Source organism: Podarcis filfolensis (genome assembly GCF_964270895.1).
Source record: "Podarcis filfolensis genome assembly, chromosome: 10".
NCBI lineage: Eukaryota > Metazoa > Chordata > Lepidosauria > Squamata > Lacertidae > Podarcis > Podarcis filfolensis.
The window spans coordinates 34,497,758-34,519,152 of NC_139612.1; the positions used below are offsets into that span (position 1 = coordinate 34,497,758).

The window sequence follows — 21,395 nt, forward strand, 5'->3', positions numbered from 1 at the left end:
AATGTGGATATCACATGCAGCCTGGGCACTGCAAGGGTAATATAGTAAGATCAGAAAAGCAATGAATGAGTATTTATGCCTTTATCAGTCTTTTCATTGAGGGAGCCCTGAGAGGAAGGGCTGTAACACAGTGGTAAAAGCACATAGTTTCCAGGCAGGGCTAGTAAATATTCTGAAGCTCTCAGCCATTGCTAGCCAGTGTAGATGATACTGAATTAAAAGGTCTGACTCAGACAGCTTCCTATGAAAATAGTTTAAGAACCACTTGGGTAGAAGAATTAGCACTGCTTCAGCCTGAAATGTATTTAATAAAGTATTGTGTGAAATTTCTACTGTTAGGGACAACTTTTGTTTGTGTGGAGCTGGGAATTAAATGAATTGAAACAATGAATTGTCTTTAAATGAAACAAAATCTTAGTCTTAGATGGCTTGCATGTTGATTGCCTGTTCTACCTCCGCCATTGATTGTGACTTCTCTATTATAAACACTAAAATCTGTGCATTTACTTCCTAAAGGAGGACTCCTAGCTCCTCTTGTTTTGTTCAGTCCGTGTTGATTATGTGTAGTTAAAAAATGAAACTGTTCACATTATTTGCTTTGCAGTTCATTGCTAACAATGAACTATCAGCTGTGTAATCCAATGTATGGCATCAGTTTTCTATTGTAAGCTGAACTGCTGGTGATAGCCTGGAATGAGCTATACCAAAGCACAGTTGTTGTGCACCTGTGGTCATAGGTTTTCAGTCTGCATTTATTGTAGGCTCTCTTGTCTCCTTCACAATTCATCATGTCTGGGCTCTAACAACTGTTTCTTGTCTAATGATATAAATTTATAACAGTGTTTGTACATTTTTGACCAGAAGTATGTTCCTTGTGAATTACCTGTTCCTTTATACTTTGCATTTCCTTTGTTGCTTAAATGATTCTGTGGGAGAATGACTGGAAATGGAATGAAGTGTGTGTGTGTGTGTGTGTGTGTGTGTGTGTGTGACAATAGCCCTGAGATCTGTTTTCAAGTATTACAAAGGCCCTTTTGGGCTGTTTCCTGCCTCATTTTCTTAACTGGAATATAGGGAGGGAGGTACCTGAGAAATATGGTTATTAATACAGTGGTACCTCGGGTTGCAGACACTTCAGGTTACAGACTCCGCTAACCCAGAAATAGTACCTCAAGTTAAGAACTTTGCTTCAGGATAAGAACAGAAATCGTGTGGTGGTGGTGGGAGGCCCCATTAGCTAAAGTGGTCCTCAGGTTAAGAACAGTTTCAGGTTAAGAACAGACCTCCAGAACGAATTAAGTTCTTAACCCGAGGTACCACTGTATGGGCAACTGAATTTTAACATGCATTTTTGTATATTTGTAAATTAACTGGATCAGTAGCCATAGATTTGTTGTTGTTGTTAATTGAATTTGTATACCACCCTTCATCTGAGGATCACAGGGTGGTTCACAACATAAAAATATAAAATGAGAACCCAAAATACACAATAAAACATAAACAAGCCAATAACATCCCTCCCACAGACACATTTGAAAGCCCATAGAATGTTAATCAGCCAAAGGTCTGCTTCTAGAGAAGCATTTTTGCCCGGTGGTATCTAAAGGTATGTAATGAGGGTGCCAAGTGAGCCTCCCTGGGGACACCATTCCAAGGAGGGGGGGAGGGCAGAAAATGCTTGTTCTGGTGTTGCCACCCTCCAAACCTCTCATGGAGGAGGCACATGAAGAAGGGCTTCAAATGATTATTGCAGGGTTGGGTTGAGGTAGTCCATATGGGGACAGACGGTCCTTGAAATATTTCAGTCCTGAGCCGTGAAGGCTTCATTGGTCAAAAGCAGCACAATGAATTGGGCCTGAATACTAACTGGCAGCTGCTGCAGTTGGGCCAGGATCAGTGTTTGGGCCAGAAGACAGTTTAATCAAACTGTCTTCCCTCGATGAGCAATTTCACTGCCAACTTATTCACCAGTTGAAGTTTCCAAACCATTTTCAGAGGTAGCCCTTCATATCCAGTGCTAGTTTTCTATAAAAGGAGGTGCCAGAACTCACCATGAATGCAACTGAGTTCCAGTGACTTCCAGCTAAAAAAAAAAGCCCTGTATATAAGGTGTTGCAGTAATCTAACCTAGCGGTTACCTGAGCATAAACAACAGGTGTTAGGCTATCCCCGTCCAGATAGGGGCACAGCTGGGACACCAGTCAAAGCTGACAGCAAAGTACCCCTAAGTTACGCACCGGTGCCCTCAGAGGTCTTTACCACTCACTAACAGTGCCCCAGTCTTATCTGGATTTTATAGGCCATGATAAAGTTTTGTATGCTTAGATTTGCTGACAGTGCAGACTCCAAAGGAGCAGGCCAACAGCCAGAATAAACTAAAAAGTAACATGGGTTATTAGACATCTAACACCGCAATTTTCCAGTTACCTACTTCACAAAGTGGTGACCTGCTTAGATAGTGGTTAAACAACTGCAGTTTTATATTGAAATATGCTCTCTTGATGTGCCACTATAAGTAAGCAAAGCCCTTTCTTAAACAAATGCCCCCTTTCATTTTCTTCTTTCATTTTCTCTCTTTTCTCCCCCTGTGGCAGCTATTAGCATTTCACAATGCAAATGTTTGAAATATCCTAAACTAGTAACACCTGCTTCTAGGTAACATTCACAATCCTGATTTAACCTGTCCTTAAGTCTGTTGAGGTACCAGTTGTGTGCATTGAACTAGAGCAATTTATTGTTATTGGCAGCTTGTAAGACAACGCAACACTGCTTAATCTCTACACCAGACAATCAAATCAAAATAATTACAATGTGGGCCTGTACTTATTGCAGAGAGTGGCACCTTTATTGTTAACTCTGATACCCAGGATATTTCAGATGGTGGCAGCAAATACCAGCAAGTGAAATATGTAGCCTGAGCAGATCTCTTTAATTCAAGAGTTTTCATTTGAAGTAATGAAGATGTGAGCAATGTAAAATGTTGAATTTCTCATCTTACCGTCTAATGCCTTCTGCAGATATCTGAGTTTCTGGAACAAAAGAAGAAATAAAGCACTCGTGGAGTACAGTGCTTACAAAACTGTGTTTAGAGTATATATTTCCACTAAACTGTATTCCATGGGTTGTTTTAGCTTTGTTATATTTATCTTAGAAATATATGGAACTGAACTATTTGAATAAAACCGTTGTATGGCTCCTGGAAAAACATGGGTGAATCTTTTTTGCAGTGTAAATGGAAAATGCAAAGGATCCTTATATGTTTGTCTCTGACTGTATATATCATATTTTCCCTCTTTTGTACCGTTTAAGGTGTTCCTTTTGTCCATGGTCTAACTAACCATTAATTATGTTAATGTTGTTCATTGTCATTACCTTTCTTAAAACCATTGTTGATCAGCTCTGTGAATTTATTCTGCAACTGAAAAGTTAACTGTCTCATATGCACTTGCAAGAAATTCATTTCTGACTGTGCTATTCTAGGCTTCCCGGGCCCTCAAGGGTGCCAGCTGCAGGCAGCAGTACCAAAGTCCAGGGAGCCTCAAATTTAAATCGGAGAAGTCAGAGCTTTAACAGCATTGACAAAAACAAGCCTCCACAATATGCAAATGGAAATGAAAAAGGTAAGTGTTTGAATGGATGCCAGGCTTACTGAGCATACAAATCTGTAAAGGTTCGACACAAGTCAGGAAAAAAATGCAATGTTTAAAATACTAATTCTGAGATATAAGTAGAATATAATTGTTGAGTTTTCAATTGGGCTCTGAGGATCCTTCTATTTCTGGCAAAAGATGTCTAACGTTTTGAGCTGCAGTTCGATATATATAAATTTTCAGCAGCTGTTTTTTGGGGGTAGATTTCAATCCTAAGCAGTGGAAACTTTATAAAATCTGACACTCGGTGATGGCTCAGTGTTGAATGGAGTCTTAAAGCATCCTGCATCAAGGATGATACTTGTAGCATCTCTTCCGCACTTGTGGAAAATATATACCTTCTGCCTTCAAGAATATCATTCTTGCATATATTCATTCACTGAAATATTCTTTTTTTCCCTATCTCAGGGGTCAGTAAAATAGAACATTTTTAAAAAGGAATGTGCAGCAGCTTTACCACAAGGTGGGAGTAGATGTCATTGAATGAGCACCAGTGTTCAGTTAGATGTGGGGGAGGAATTAATTCACACAGGCATTGCAAATTTCTGCACCAAGCAAGTTTTATTGTGGTATCTTTCTCTAAGGATGTTTCTTTAAGCAATATTAACATTTCATCTTCATTACTGTTCATCGCGTTCAATCTGTTATTATCTACCTATTTTGGGTAGTGGTAGGACTCAATATGGTTTATGATCCACCTCATAATTAAGAGAATTTGATGCCTATGGAGCATCGTTTTGACCAGGGGTAGTTAACATTTTTATACCTACTGCCCACTAATGCATCTTTCTTGATGGTAAAATTTCCTTACCGCCCACCAGTGCTCAGTGGAAGGAGGATTCAGCTTGTGCCATAGAACCGCCTACCGCCCACCTAGAATCCCAAAACGCCCACTAGTGGGCGGTAGGGACCAGGTTGACAACTCCTGGTTTAGACAATGGAGAACCTGTTACATCATGTTTGTTAAGCTGCATAATAATTACTGTTGTAAAGCAATCTTAATAATACTTTAGAGGTAATGCATTTTGATTGCTAGGTTAATCGTGGGGTTTGAAAATAAACAGAAGCAAGATATATACTGGTAGTATATATCAGGAGAACAACAAAGGACTTAAAGGAAAACAGTTGGTTCTAATCTGCATGACTATCCATAATTTGATTGTTCCTTTATGCCATAAGAGAATCTTCAAAATACTTCAGATCTCATGATAATGGGTTTCATATTTATAATCCATGCTGTTTGTGCTGAGTAGCTGTACAATTAACCTTGCATCAAAAGTTTCCCTTAAAGGTTAATATTGTTATTTATTTATTTAAAAAATAAAAAAATGGAGGGGGTTAGAATACCATATGCAGCACTACAGGGACACTTGGCTATTAAATTAGAGCAACCTGCAGACATTTTCCATAACCCAATCTGCAGAGTTGCTGAACGTGAAAAAGAAAACATTTTCCTGAACAAAGTGGATTCTAAAAAATGGTTTCAAATATAAGCGCTGCCCTAATTTCCCCCTTCAGCGAGGGCTTCTCTCAGAGCTTTGTGCATTGAATTAAAAAATTGAGAGAAGCTTCTGTGTGTGTTTGATGGAAGATGCTTAGAAACCTCCACACAACTGAAAATCCTGATGAGGCATGAATGTCTTACCACGTTTGTGATGCTGGGGAATTGAAGATGGAGTTTCCTCGAATGCATACTCCTGCCCCTCTATGCAAGTCTAATATTTTGAAGACTGAATTGGGAGTCCTGGTAGGTTCTTGGTGAAGCTAGTCACTGATTCGCTAAGCCATAAGCAAATATTATTTAATGTGTAAAAGCAGAATGTTCCATAATCTCTGCTTTCAGGACATAAAAATGCTGCTACAATTTTTTTCCAAACTATTATTCTCAGATTATTTTATTGGGTCCTCAGGCTTGCTTTTCCATTTGTGTCACGGGCTCCAAATTGAAACCATTAGCTACATATACAGAAAGAGTATTTTCTTTGACATACTGTGGAACTAAATAGCATAAATCCGTGCTATAAACCCCTTTTAGCTAACTGGAAAAGTGATCTAAATAATTAAATTATGTACAGTAGTTGGGCAAACATAACTGGTGGTTTTCTATGGAGTAATCACTATTTAACACTTCCTTTTCCCAAATCTTTGCTTTGTTTTCCAAATTAGCTTGGTTTATTCCAAACCAAATTACGTTCACATAGGAAACAATAAATGTATAGTTTTGCCTTTTGTACTTACTTTTTTCTACTTTAAATAGCAGCAATGGGGGGAGGGGGTGATCAGGATCAGGGCTATGATGAGCCGGGTAGGGTTTCTTTTTAACTCCTTGCACACTCCTACAGAAAATCACCCAAAGGTTTTGTTTGCACTGGGAGAGAAGCTGCCACTGGTACCAATGCAGATGGACTTCGGCTTCCCTCTCAATGCAAAAAGCAGCTGTTCTGCAGGATTTTTCTGTAAGGGTAAGAAACATTTATGTGGATGCTACTTCCTGTAAGTCAGCCTTCATGTTTACCATAATGTACAGTTTGGTCCTCAGTCAAGGCCAGCAGCCTGTCAAGCCCAGGTTTGTGTATTCTTAAATAATAGGGGCCTCAGGCAGGAGTCTTTCCTAATTTTGGTACCAGAGAAGCTGGTTAAGGACCTTAGAGCCTTCTGGATGCAAAGCCTATGTCAGGCTTCCTCAAACTTGATCCTCCAGATGTTTTTGGCCTACAACTCCCATGATCCCTAGCTAGCAGGACCAGTGGTCAGGGATGATGGGAACTGTAGTCTCAAAACATCTGGAGGGCCGAGGTTGAGGAAGCCTGGCCTATGCTCTATCATTTGAATCTAAATCAGTTATCCTATACATTGTCACTGACATGTTCCTTTGCAGTGCTCTTTTGTAACATTTTGATGGCTATGACACAAAACCGGGGGGGGGGGGGACGACCGAAAATGCACACACACACACACATCCAGATACAGATGAGATAACTTTCTGTATTAAGATCACACATGTGAGATCACAGCCAAAGTTCTACTCCAAAGCTTTAGCGTTAATATATTTTGCTCGGATACTAACACTGTCCTTGGCTTTATGGGGCAGTTGCTCCAGCCTTCCTAATTATTTAAAACATACTAAACTGAATGGGAAGCATGGATTGTATCCAGTGGTGTCGCTCAGTTGACTGTGAGGCTTCCACCTGCAGAATCGAGAGTGAAGCAATTTTTCACTTTCTCCTCCATTTGCCTCTGCATCTTCTCTGCAGGGTCTCCCAACCCCCTAGACCACGTTATGGGGAGTCATTGGAGCTGTGGAAGGAAGGAGGGTGGGGGACGGTCCGCCCCATGTTCCATCATGGAGGGGGTGACAAATTATGAAGGAACAATTACTGCCCTACTAGAGCAGTTCATAAAAAACATTTTTTTTTAAAAAAAATGCCTACTCCAAAGGTCTTAGTCTTATCTTGCTACACTAGGGATTATATAGCTATATATGAAATTTCATGCATATCAGTTAATATCTTGAACCTCCTCCACGAAAATAGCTGTTTACTTGGCTGTTTTCCTATGTCGTGAAGGCTGAAATTTCAATTCAGTGGAGCACTTACTGTTCCCAACCCTAACCCTGCGGAAAGCAATCTAATTAGACTTTAATTTGATTTTGACATGTTTTAGGAAGTAATTTAATTATTGTTTGATTTTATACCAATGTTATGTATCTGATGTTAACTGCCCTGAGCCCGACTTCGGCCAGGGAGGGTGGGATATAACTAAAAGTTTATTATTATTATTTCTTTGTAAGAAAATATGAAATAACGTAAAACCATTTTTGCAGGCAAATAAATAAATAAATAAATGGGGGGGATGACAAGAAATTTTCCACACTGGGTACCACCTGACCTTCCTACGCCTCTGGTGGAAGGGAGGGTGGAATCATCAAAAATTACTTCCCTCCCTGTTCTGCTGACAGGAGTGTTACTGTCATCTTAGCAACACCATTGAACACCCTATGTTTTCCTGTATGTAGGACTGTCAGTAATGTGTTCACTTATGTCTTCTTTGCACCATTTCTACATGAATCTGATAACGCTTTAAAATAATCTGCACAAAAATCTGTATTTACACACATGCTTATAACACGTATATCATGACAAAATATGTAGATAAATGCATACTGTATCTCAGTGTCTGGAATTCTAAACATATTTTATTCTGAAGTGTGCATGGTCAAATGCATGTTGGCATGATTTTTGAGCAGAGAGCAACATTCAGCGGCTACTTACATTCCAATCTATGCATCAGTCCACATGGTGGAGATCAGGTCATGTCACATTCACAGGAAACTAATTTCTCAAGCTTCCCTAGTATTGTTAAGCACTTCAGTCTTGAAGCTTTTTGGCATGATCAGTATTATAAAGAAACATGGGAGTTAAATTATCTCAATCCTTTTCAAGCTTGAGGCCTGTGGAAATTTCAATCTTGTTCTGATTCAATTCAATTGTTCCCTTTATTTAATTTATAGTGATACCATCTGCTCAGGTAATTTCTAGCCCTGTCCTATTTTTATTACTAAGATTCAATTCCGCCAATATATTTGTTGGGTAACCACTGAAAACAACACCACCACCCTTGTATTGTTTCATCGCTGCTATTCCTTTACTTCCATACTGTGCTTGCTTCTATCAACTCAGCTTCATTTATTCCCCTTATCCTCTATCTTACAAATATTTCTGGTGTATCTCCTTTTGCATAGAAAATCCTACACCTGACCTTTCTGATATTTCCTTCATGTTGCCCATAGGAGCCCTTATGTCTTTAGTAGTCATGTCATAGAGCTAAAGCCCCGAGATAAAATGCACCTGCTCCATGCTGCTGTTAAGGTCACTGGGGTGAATTTTTTAAACCAGGTATTGGTAACCTTAATCTAACCTGGCCAGAGAGCATTCAGTGTCAGCCTTAATTTACCCCCGATTTGATGGATGTGACTGTGCAGGTGGAAATAGCTGGTGCCGACATAGCTAGAGGGACCCTACATGAGGCAAGTGGGGCAGACCTATCCTACTGTGCTGTCTGTCACTTTCAATCCTGTTAAACCAGATACATAGGCTTGTGTTGACCTTGGTGACTCTGTAGTGGCCAAAAGGGCCTCTAGTATGTCACAATAAGAATATTATTTCAGATCTTGATTCATTCCTCCTGTTACCCTTCTCACTGTTATCACCCTAGGTTTCTGTTCCAGGACAGTATTCTGAATCTGTTTGCAGCATGCAATTATACAATTTCTCACTAGCACAGTGGCTTCTAGGACAATGCTGTTAGTTTCATCCATTTATTTTTTTAAGGAAATAATTACAGATTCATGTTCCTCTTCCTTTTACTCACCAGCCCAGTGCCATATCCTTTTGTAATCTGGAGCTCCTGTTAATACGTGGGCGGCTGAAGCTTCCTCCAATGCAAAACGCTTTTTGCTGAGGATAAAACAGCAATTGTAATGCATGATTTGTGAGGAAAATAATTTAAGCAATCCAAAGGTATTTCTGTACTTAGGTTTCTGACAAGTTTGGAGAAACGATAAGAGGGTAGGCTTACGTATTTAAACTAGGTCAATGGGAACATGTTTTAGAAAGCTCAGTTCCCACAGTGCTTTCAGTTGTGCAACTAATTGAAAGTTTATTGGATTGTTTTTGTTTTTATTATGTATTGTGTGTTTTTATGTTAGAACTTCCCTGAGACCTGCAGGTATAGGGCAGTATACAAATTTAAATCATCATCATCATTTGGAATGCATAGTTTGGGGAGCTCTGCCATTTTAATGCCCTCGTGTTTTTCTCTTTCAAAACCAGAATCACCCAAAGGTCCTCATCCATCTGCAGGCATGAATGGAAATGTACAGCATCCCACCAGCACTGGGCAGCAGCCGGTCTCTGCCATCCCCTCTCCAAGTGCCAGCAAGCCTTGGCGCAGCAAATCCATGAATGTCAAACACAGTGCCACCTCTACCATGCTGTCTGTCAAGCAGCCCAGTCCCGCAACCTCTCCTACGCCACCTTCAGATAGGCTTAAGCCACCCCTTTCTGAAGGTCCCAAAACTCCTTCATCTGGGCAGAAATCCATGTTAGAGAAATTCAAGTTGGTTAACGCTAGGACTGTTTTGCGGCCTCCCTTGTCATCCAGTTCAGGTCCCAGTGACAGCGGGAGAGACGAAGAAGCCTTTTTAGATTGTGGCGAAATTGACGGCTTCAGCGGTGGTCTCAACAGTGGTGGCTCCACCACCAGCAGCAGCCCTAAAATATCACCTAAATTAACCCCTCCAAAAGCTGGAAGCAAAAATCTCAGCAATAAAAAGTCTTTGCTACAGCCAAAGGACAAAGAGGAAAAGAGCAGGGACAAAAACAAAGTTTGCACTGAGAAGACGGCGAAGGAAGAGAAGGACCAGGCCACGGAGACACCTGCAAAAAAGACCTCAAAAATTGCAAGCCTGATCCCCAAGGGGAACAAGGCTGCGTCAGCCAAGAAGGAAAGTCTAATACCTTCATCTAGTGGTATACCAAAACCTGGATCAAAAGTACCGACATCAAAGCAAAGTACTTCACCGGCATGTTCAGGAAGTAAAGAGGCGGAAAAATTGAGGAGTGCAAAGGGGAACCCATCCCAGTCAACAGCAAAATCGCAAGGTAATGAGAAAGCATACACTCCTTCTGGTCTTCCCTCTTCTGAAGGAAAGGAATCTAGTACGGCTCTTACCCCTAGTTCGTCTGCTGCTCTTTCCATTGCTGCAACTAGTGGGCAAGCACCAGGAAGCAGCATTGTGCAACTTCCTCAGCAACAGCAATACAGCCACCCAAATACGGCCACAGTAGCACCATTTATTTATAGGTAAGATGAGTTTCTACTTTTTCTGTAACTAAGTGTGGCAAGCTATTTTTCAAATAAGTGGTTTTATTTATTCAAAGAAGTGGATTTGAATATATTTCACCATATATTTAATTATTTTAGAAAATGCATTTGCTTAAAACAATGGCAAAAAACTGATCACAGAGCAATACCATCTTAAGAAAAGTTAATCATGGGAGATTCTCCCCTGGTCTATTCGATTCAGAACTATCTTTAGAAAGATTTTTAATAGACCAATCTTTTGGTAACAGTTACCAAAAGATTGGTCTATTAAAAATCTTTCTAAAGATAGTTTTCTATTTAAGTTACATTATAGTCCAAAGGCTATTAATCAGGAAATAAGGATTTGTTTTAAGTTTTCCATGTGTGCTAAAACTCAGTCTAGTTGTTTAACCACATCAGTTAACAAACGTGGATACATATGCTATAATGTTATTGTTTTAGTTAAATAAATTGTTCCAATTGTTATTAAGGAAATGTACTTCCAATAAAGTACAGCAGAAAAGTTGTCCAAATATAAACAGTTAACTTATTAAACCTCACAATAATTTCATAATTATCTGTTTATGTATTTCTAATAGTATAACCAAATCAGTATTTTTTTTTATAGGACTGTAAAAGCTACTCTAGAAATTTATTATTCCGAAAATGAAACCTTCATCTGGTTGCAAATACTAAGATTATACCAGCAAGAATGAGTCTTTTTGTAAAAGATTTAAATCAAGTCTTACTTAAATCAAATCATATCCACCTTGACTAGAAGCCATGCTGTTTTGTTCTTAAATTAAAAACATTGAAAGTTTGGGATCTCAGGCCAGGATAGATATGCTGTTGCAGTACCTCAGCAACAGATATGGAGGCAGATTTAAAAACAAACAGAAGTTGTAGTTAAGTATTTTAAAGTTAGATTTTCCGTGAAATGGAAACTCACAAGGATGAAGTTCTGTTTCAAGCTTTTTAAAGAAGCCAACACACAGTTATCATAGGATATATTTAAGTTGAATAACTGTTTTTGTCAGCAAAAAATTAACTTGTAGATTCTGTATGCTGGTATGCATATGAGTCTTTGATAGGTTATAGGTTTTGAAATAGTTAGCATAAATGGGTATGAAAATAATAGTGGTGACTATATTAATAGTAATAAATATATACATGACAATCAAGTGGGGCATCTTAGAAAATAGAAAGATAGGTGATTGCATTCTACTGTTATGTATTACCCTCCCTTTCCTCTAAGAAGCTCATGGTTTATCTTTCATTTTATCCTTGCACATTTTATCCTGCTTTACAGTTTGCCTATGGCTACGCAGTGAGCTATCCTCATGCTGACCACCGATTTGCACCTGAGATTTTCCCACACTGGCTTTATGTCTAAGGTCTCCCTACTACACCTGTTAACTGCTAAACTTGCATTTGGCTGCACTGAAAAAGTAAAGCCTGATTTCTGCAGGCTGATGCATGTGATTCTTTCTCACATTCTCTAAGACTGCAGTCCTTACCAGCAGCGGAGCAAGCCGATTGGGCGCCTGGGGTGGCGCATGTGCCCGGGGGCGGGGCCAGCCAGGGCAGGACGCTCCACCGGGCCTCCAAGGAGTCTACCTGCCTCCTCCCATTCAGCTGCCCTACAGCTGAGGGGGAGGTGGCAGGTGGACTGTTTGGGGCAGAGCAGAGACTGCAGGCACCCAACCCATTGCGTCACTCCCAGGAGAGACGTATGGCTTGGGCGTGCCACAGGCCCCGCAGTGAGTGCCAGCTGGCATTTTGTAACACTCTTAGTTGTGACACCCGGTGCAGTTAGTCCCCACTACACACCCCTTCCTCCGCCTCTGGTCCTTACCCTCCACCCAACACTGGATCAGCCTCAATGCCATCAACCAAACTTTTGTGTTTTTTTTAAAAGATATTTTATTGAAGTTTTACAAAAAAAAAGAAAATTACAGAATAAAAAGAAAACTACAGAAAATACAAAAAATACAAAAGAAAAATACAAAAAATACAAAAATACGTAGGGAAAAAAAGATACAAAATACAGAAAAAGTAGATAGAAAGAATTAAAAACAAATCAATTTTTTCATATCTTAAATTTCGTTTGCTTATTTCCCTGACCTCCTCACACCTCCCTTTTTTGTATTCCCATTCACATGGTTAGTTCAGCAAATCCTTACCCTCTTTCATTTATCTTAACTCTATATCTCAACATATTATAACTATATATTTTCATCCATTATCAATCCATTTTTACATATTCTTATTGATCTTATTGCTAAGGCCACTCAATTTCAATCCAACATCATTTTAACATTCATTAATTTTACAATGTTTCTGCAAATAGTCTTTGAATTTCTTCCAATCTTCTTCCACCGACTCTTCTCCCTGGTCTCGGATTCCGCCAGTCATTTCCGCCAGTTCCATATAGTCCATCACCTTCATCTGCCACTCTTCCAGGGTGGGTAAATTTTGTGTCTTCCAATACTTTGCAATGAGTATTCTTGCTGCTGTTGTAACATACATAAAGAAAATTCTATCCTTCTTTGGCACCAGTTGGCCGACTATGCCCAGGAGGAAGGCCTCTGGTTTCTTCAGGAAGGTATATTTAAATACCTTTTTCATTTCATTATAGATCATCTCCCAGAAAGCCTTAATCTTTGGGCACATCCACCAAAGGTGAAAGAATGTACCTTCATTTTCTTTACATTTCCAACATTTATTATTGGGCAAATGGTAGATTTTTGCAAGCTTGACTGGTGTCATGTACCACCTGTATATCATTTTCATAATATTCTCTCTTAAGGCATTACATGCCGTAAATTTCATACCTGTGGTCCACAACTGTTCCCAGTCAGCAAACATAATGTTATGTCCAACATCTTGTGCCCATTTAATCATAGCAGATTTAACCGTTTCATCCTGAGTATTCCATTTCAACAGCAAGTTATACATTCTTGAAAGTATCTTAGTTTTGGGATCTAACAGTTCTGTTTCCAATTTTGATTTTTCCACCTGGAAGCCAATTTTTTTGTCCAAATTATAAGCCTCCCTTATTTGATAATAATGAAGCCAATCTCGCACTTTATCTTTTAGTTTCTCAAAACTCTGCAATTTCAATTTATCTCCTTCTTGTTCCAAAATTTCCCAATATTTCGGCCATTTGGCCTCCATATTGAGCTTTTTCTGAGCCTTTGCTTCTGAGCCTTTTGGATTCAATGGATCCCAGGTGCATTCAGCCCCACCCTTGGAGCTCCCCATGGGTCTACCACCTGCATGTTTAGCAAGTAGAACAGGGAGCTCAACCCTGATGAAATGATGCTTGTGTCATCTGGTGACAGCAACTGGCTCAGCCAGTAGAGCTGAATGGAATGGCATCTCCACTCACTTAAAACACACGTAGCCTGGTGGGGTGGAGAGGTTGGGTGGCTGGCTGGCTCTGCTCACCTAGATCCTTGTGACCAGTATCTTCAATTTTCCCAGGATAAAAATCAACAGATTTTTTTATACATTTTTCGTTCAAAGCATTTAATATAAGAGAGTAGGCTGTTGGAGATATTCTGGGTACTAATATTTCATTCCCTGATCCCAGCAAACCGTTCGAAACTCTCTAAGGCTGAACATCAGCATGAGCCTCTCTTTTGCTGTTTATCTGAAAGGCTGATCGTTACTAATGCAGAAGAGATGCATTTGTAATTCAAATGAGAAGACTGATTGATATAAATTTCACATTTGCATTTCAAATTTATTTAAGCAAAAACTGCTTTAATACTCATATATATGGAACATCCTTAGTTCATGCTTGTAAACCACTATTTCGCTTGCAGCCTATGGCAAGTAAAATATTTATTCTAGATGACAAGGCAGGGAACCTCTTATAAACAGCAAAAGAGTTGGTTCATTCCTTTTCCCCCCAGCCCTCTATATGTACCACACATGACTTTAGTATGCATGGACACATCTTAGTGGATTTGTAATGACTATACTGCCTTAGTCCAAGACTGCCTTAGTTTTTGGTGTATTTAATGCACTCTAAATCTACTTTTAAAAAAATAACTTTAGGATCTTGCCGTGACATTTTGCACATATTTTTGAACTGAGAATAAGGTCACAAAGTTTGGAGAAGTGCAAGATTTAAAGAAGCTTGAGAGGTGTGAATTAAGTTAGTTCACTTTAAAATGTTGACCAGGCTATAGACTCATCCATCACTTGCATCTCCCCTTATTGATGTATTCTTCAGGCAACCGGTTTTCGATTAGACTGAAGCAATGAATCACACTGAAGGAAACAAATATTCTGTTTTGAATGGAAAGTTCTGGAGAGAGGAGTGTATTATTTTATAGTGCATATCGCTTTAGTGATTAGTGGGCTATGTGAGTGCAGTGCAGATGCTAGGTGCCAGTTTGAACCTTTTCTCCTTGAAAGCAGCTTCTCTTTTGTCTACACAAGTATTTGAATACCATTTTCAGTCCAGACCCGCTTCTTAGCAGCAGTTCTGGTATGCCTGTGAACATAGGAATTATAATGCTAAGCTTATTACAAGCTGCTCTGTCCTTAAAATGGCAAATCACAGGCACGAGCACAAGAGCGAATTAACAGTTTATGTCATTTACATTCATTGTTGCGAAATTGAAGTGGCAGCAGGCCAAACTCTGCCAGTCAAAGCTAGCACTAAGATTTCCAGCAACAGACAGTCCAAAGTATTTAACCTAGATATTTTCATGGTTGTATCTTTGGCTCAAGCAGAATTGCTGAAGTGGTGCATTTAATAATGGTCTGCCAAGTTTGAGCTAAAGTAAGTGGTAAAAATAAAAAAGAATATTTTCCCATTTTAGCTTTTGTACATTTCTTATTTCATTGTACAAAAGTGCGAATCTGGATTTTGTTTTCCCTAATATTTAACACTGTGATATATTGATACTATGCCCTAGTCTTAAAATCAAATAATCATTGGAATTCATTCAGGGCAACTGAAGCAGTGAAACCTGTCAAACCGTATAAGGCATATTAATTGTATGGCTTTTGGAATGTCAGAGAATAGCTAAGGAAATCTTTGATATCTGTGGGAAAGGTTGTTCAGACACAGAATAATGGCTCTTAACGATAGACATACAATGACTTGGCTTCTGTGCTCAGCTAAGTGCAGCCTCATTTAGCAAGAACAATCATTTAAGTTAGAGGGGTTAATTGAGGGCAGAATGCAGTACACAGACCAGAAAGATAACATAGCCGAAGGTAGTCTATTTTCTTATATAACTTAGCCAGTCAATTGGATAAATGGGCATTTTGAGTTTGATGGGTCAACTGGTTTAAAAATGAAATATGTTTGAAAAACATGGAGGCTTTTCCAACGTGATCAGAGTGAACATATTTCATAAGAAGCCACTGTAGTCTTCCCAACCCAATAGGCTATCTCTGTACTCAGTATGCCGCTGTTAGTTTGAGTGCACTGCATCTCAGAAAGTTTATGCCTTTTAACGGCTAAAATAGACATCATGCAGAAGATGGTGATTAAGATCTATTGTGTTTATTTAAATTAATAACAGCCAGGGAGGAGGTGAATCTGGTTGGGACTCCTGTGCCTTGGAAACATTTTCCCCATGAAAATTAACCTTTGAGAGCTTTTCATGAGTTCCATTGGGAAAGCTTAAGGTACCATATAGTTATCCATACACTTTCCCCTGTGGAGCAAAGAGAATCATCAGAAGGAGGTTGAGATTTTAACTGGGAGAATATAGGATGGAAATAGTTCAACTCCTCACCCAATGTCACATTTCTAGTGAGGTTCAGCTTCTTGTGCAGCTGCTTTTTTTCTTTTTTCTAATGGAAGAGCATAATCATGGATCGCTTGCATCATGTCTAGTTTTCCTTAAGCTGGGGCTTTCTCACCTTAGAACATCTAACAGCGCACAGCTCTGCAGCTCCCTAGCGCAAGGTTGGATGTTGCTGGACTCTGTGTCCCATCATCCCTGACCATTGGCAATGCTGGCTCAAGCTGATGGGAATTGTTGACCAGCAACATTTGGAGGGATACAGATATGTCACCCCATTCTAATCTATGAAACTAGATACTTTGAGTCTATGTTAACAAGAACTTGCAAGCTAAGAACTTTGAAATATAGAGGGCCAGTACAGACACAAAAAACATGGTTTGGTTTCCCAAAGATGTTCTGCAGTGAGCCTCAGGCTTGCTGTCTCTCTCTCCATCCCTCCTGCTTATATGAGGGAAGAAGAATGCTCCCCCTTTCAGCTTTGAATAAAACAGTTTCCTGTTACGTTCAAACTCAGGAAAATGTGGTCTATTCTGATTTTGGTTAGTTAATAAACTAGAATCTGAAGCCACAGTTCGATTTGGGTTTGTTAAACTAGCCACAGTTTCCTGAATTCTGAGTTAATGAGATACTGTGATTTATTCAAAACTGAAGGTGGACTCTTTCAATCTCCTTACCACTGATTTGGAGAATAAGAAGTAGTAAAGCAGAGGCACAGAAATTCAAGTTTCTCCTTGGCTCATTCTCACAACATTAAGCCGTTGTTTAGTATTAGAACTGCACTAGGCCATTTGCCTCAGGTCATGGCTGCCAAACCTTTGTTTACTGTAAATTAATAATTGCATTGGCCAAAGCCAAATATGAAAAACTACTTATCTGCCTTCACTATTTCTCAGAAACTTGAAAAAATAAATTCAAAAGTCAAGCGCAGTATATTTTATCAGATGTCATTTTCTGTTTATGATGCTCTTTTAAACATTTTTAAAATATTATCAGGAGCATGCATTCTGCTCTGCAGTGTGCTTCCTCATCCATTTCAGCATGCTTTTGAATAAACCCATTAGATAAGCAACTTGGAAGTAGTAAACATAGCAAAAGAGCTGACAGGTTGTTATTTTCTAAAAGACATGCTTTTAGAAAAGCATTCCAAGGTGTGCTCTGTTTTTATCAGGTGCTAAAAAAGTGCCAGATACTCACAAAACAAGCTAGTTCTCTGAATCAGACTAAATGTACCGTAATCCTTGGGTTTTCAGAAGAAGCAAATATCAATGCCTTTCGATTGTCCGAGGTGTGAAATTATAATTTATTATTACACGTAACTTGCAGGGGACATGGAAAACAGTTTTGCTCTTTTTCCCCCTCCTCTCATGAAGTTCTCATTTCTTACTATTTTGCCTTTAAATACCTGTATGAGGACTGAGACATCAGTTAGGAAAAAAATATGTGTATTAACATCAACAGTATTTTTTAATGATATAATAAATATAATTTTAAAAATTACATGATTGTCTGGTGATTGTGAAACTCAAGAAATGAAAGCATTTTTTAGCTACATGGAGTGAGTCTGGCCTGGTTTGTACATCATGGTAAGGCAGCTGTAGTTTACCAGGACTGTGGAAGTGTGCTGACATCCGGGGAAGAGATTGCAGTTGCTTTACTCCCTCCATGTCCCTTGGGTTCAGTTCAGTGTAATGTAATGCATCAGCTAAGCCATGGTTTGACTTAGTGTATCTGCCAAACCTGGACTCATGATTAAGCTCTCACCACCTTAACCAGGAGCCATAGCCAAGGTTTGTTTATTTCCAGTGCTGGCCTTTGGCAGCAATGTTTTGCTTCTATCCTTTATAATTCTTTAGCTGAGACACAAAAGCAGCAGAACATTTAGAAATTTGCCATTCCCAGCCTGGTTAACCAAGCACGTCCTAACCAGTAAATTGACGTACCCATTCCCTTCCTACTAATCTTTCATCTTATAGGGGAAATTTGATAAGACATTTAGTCCTTGACACCTTGTCTGGTTATATGTGATATAAAAAGATGTAAACTTTCCTCCCTTGCAACATATGGATATAATCTTATCTGTCCTGATGAGGAGTTTAGCACTATGAAGTTATGCAAAAAGAAAAAAAAAGAGAGGTGCTAATGACATTTCCAGAATCTGGCTTTTGATGAAATGTGTGCCACTCTGCCAGTCATGGACTTGGCAGTTAATGCTATGATTATTATAGGTGTTATACAGTGAAACTCTTTGATTAATTTCAGAACTCATTCAGAAAATGACAGTACCTCTCTCCCACCTGCTGACTTCTGCACCAGTCCCACAAAAATGGATTTGGCATATAGCAAGACTGCCAAACAATGCCTAGAGGAAATATCTGGTGAGTAATGTGTATTTTATTTTGAAATTTGGATGAATCAATTTGGATGTGTTTTACATAAAATACTGTATACAAATATTCTAAAGAATGTTTTAAAAAATACAAATTGTGTATATATCTCTACATGGGTGCCTGAATCAGTCTAGGCCAGGCTTCCTCAAACTCGGCCCTCCAGATGTTTTTGGCCTCCCATGATCCCTAGTTATCAGGACCAGTGGTCAGAGATGATGGGAACTGTAGTTCCAAAACATCTGGAGGGCCGAGTTTGAGAAGTCTGGTCTAGGCCCTAACCCTGAAGTCTTGGATTATCATAGGTAGATTGATTTACATTATTAATTCAATAAAATAAAATAATTTTAAGTCATGGTTTTTAGGTTTCTGCCAGATCTGTTTACCATTGTGTTTCCTTGATTAAGCGGAAGTGGAATTAAAATGCAGGTTCTGTGCAATGAGAGCTGAATTGTGATTCCCCTGTGACTCACATACTTCTATAAAGTTTACTCAGAAGTAAATCTTACTTAGCAAAGAGACATTCTAAAGTTAATTAGAAGTATTTTAACTGACATTTCTGGGTATTTTATTGCCTCCACTGTATGTGGCTAGATTAGAAGGTCATTGATGGACTTCCTTTTGAACAGTCTTTGCCCAATGCTAGCTTTTGGTTCAAGAGGAGCTTTAATTTGTACACCAGGGATGGGGAATACTCGGCCCAAGCGTCCCCTTTGCCCCCTTCTACCTACCAACTGTTCATCAGACAGCTGGTGAAGAGTGGGGGGAGGCGAAGATGTTGTACAAAATGTGCAATTGTACCCCTTCCTCACAAAGATCTGTTGCAGAGATCAAAACAGAAGGGGAAATGTCTCAGCAAAGTGCTAGGCTTGTGTTCCTTGCAAATATATAATAAGTATCCATTATTCTGCAATTGCATGTATGCGGTTTTTGAAGCGCAGTTGCATTTCTCCCTCCCCCCTTTTTTTGAGGTTTTGAATAGCTGTAAGGTAGGGCTTGCAGTTCAGCTGTGTGTCAATGTTATTTGTAATTTTCTGGAACTACTGGGGTCTTTTTGCCTTTTGCACATCCAGGACAGATAGTCCGTGGAGAAAATGTAAGGTGAAACTTAATTGGACTTACTAAGAATTTAATATAGTCCTCCCCTGAGTAATAGTTGTCTGTCTGTGTCTATGTAAGGTTTTTTTTGGTGTGTGTGTGTGCGCCCCTTCCCACTGCTGAATGTGGTCCCCAACAGCCTTGCCATCTTCAGATTGAAAAAGGTTCTTCATCCTTGCTGCACTCTTCTGAGTGTAGAGTTGCAGCCCTATTATAGCAGAAACACATAAATTCAGAATGTTCCAAAAATATCGTGAATTATCTGAGTACCTTCCACCCGAAGAAAGGCTAAAGCATTTTGTTCCCTTAGAAAAGAAAGGACTGAGAAGGGCCATAATAGATGTGGAGAAGGTGGGTAGAAATGTTTTCCCCACTTTTGCTTATCGTTAGATTTTGAAGCAGTTGAAAGGCCATAGATTCAGGAGAAAGAGGAAAATAAGATCTTGATTACCTAATGGAATTTGCTGACATGAGAAATGATGATGACCACGGACTACGATTGCTTCAAATGGTAATTAGACAAATGCATGGAGAATGGGTCCCTCAAAGGCATGATAACTAAATCTGATCTCCAGATTCAGGAGCAATATGAAAGGGATGGAGAACCAGTGGCTCTTCAGATGTTGTTGGACTACACCCTCCATCATTCCTAATCATTGACTTTGCTGGCTGAGGCTGAGTAGGAATCTAAAGGCATTTAGAAGGCAGCAGGTTCTCCTTCCCTGTAGTTTACTTTCAAATGTCATTTCCACCTATTGTCTTCAATTTGCTTTTGTGGTTTCTTAGGCCATTGTCTTACTAAAAGAAACAAGTTGCTGGCCTCTTCTTAATACAAAAATTGAATGATAATAATTTGCTCTGGTGGCACTGTAGGACTTATACTCCTGAGTAAATATGCCTAGAATTGCCCTGTGTACACTGGCAGAAGAAGAGGGGGGCGTGGGGAGCACATCACCCCCAGCACCACGATCCCAGTGGGGTGACATGGCAGTGTGCCACGCCACTGCCTGCTCTCCACCACTGCCTGAGTACTATGATTGATCTGCAGAGCCAGTTCCTCTCCCCTAGTAGAACATTTTCCCATTTCCCCCTGCAATCCATGGATATGGTTGTCTTTTGAATAACACATGCAATACATGTTGATAATGCCTTCCAAAATCTAGTGTTTACTGGATGCCTGGTGGCTATAGCACAATGACAGTTATATTTATCTGCCAAGACTGTCATCTCAATATTCTCAGTAAAGACAAGACTATGGTTCTGTGGCTTAGATGAATCACACAAACTCACATGAGCCCTAGTAAAGCCCACATAGTGGCCTATCTGGAACTGATGTGTACCATCATGTAATCACAACTTAAACATCATAGGAACATAGGAAGTTGCCTTATGGCTGGCAGCATCTCTCCACGCTTTCAGGCAGTGTCTCTCCCATCCTTACCTGGAGATGCTGGGAATTGAACCTGGGACTTGTGCATGCAAAGCAGGTGCTGTAAAGTTTATGGTAGATTGCAGGTGACTTCCTTAGAATTTTAGAGAAGCAAACTCCCCTTCCTTTTTTTTTCTATTCCATCCATTGTCTGAATGCTGCCTTAGCATCTGTAGTTACCACGTTAGGGACA

The 21,395-nt window shown here is 39.5% G+C and overlaps 1 protein-coding gene across 9 annotated transcripts in view; it reads left to right on the top strand.

Annotated features, from left to right (window-relative positions):
- Positions 1 to 21,395, top strand: part of NAV3 (neuron navigator 3) — a 448,840-nt gene that overhangs the window by 306,391 nt on the left and 121,054 nt on the right. For all 9 annotated transcript variants that reach the window (XM_083573284.1, XM_083573283.1, XM_083573285.1 and 6 more), the window contains 3 exons: positions 3,481 to 3,620; positions 9,482 to 10,514; positions 18,551 to 18,666. In XM_083573284.1, coding sequence (XP_083429410.1) covers positions 3,481 to 3,620; positions 9,482 to 10,514; positions 18,551 to 18,666 — 1,289 coding nt within the window. The remainder of the gene's footprint in view (positions 1 to 3,480; positions 3,621 to 9,481; positions 10,515 to 18,550; positions 18,667 to 21,395) is intronic.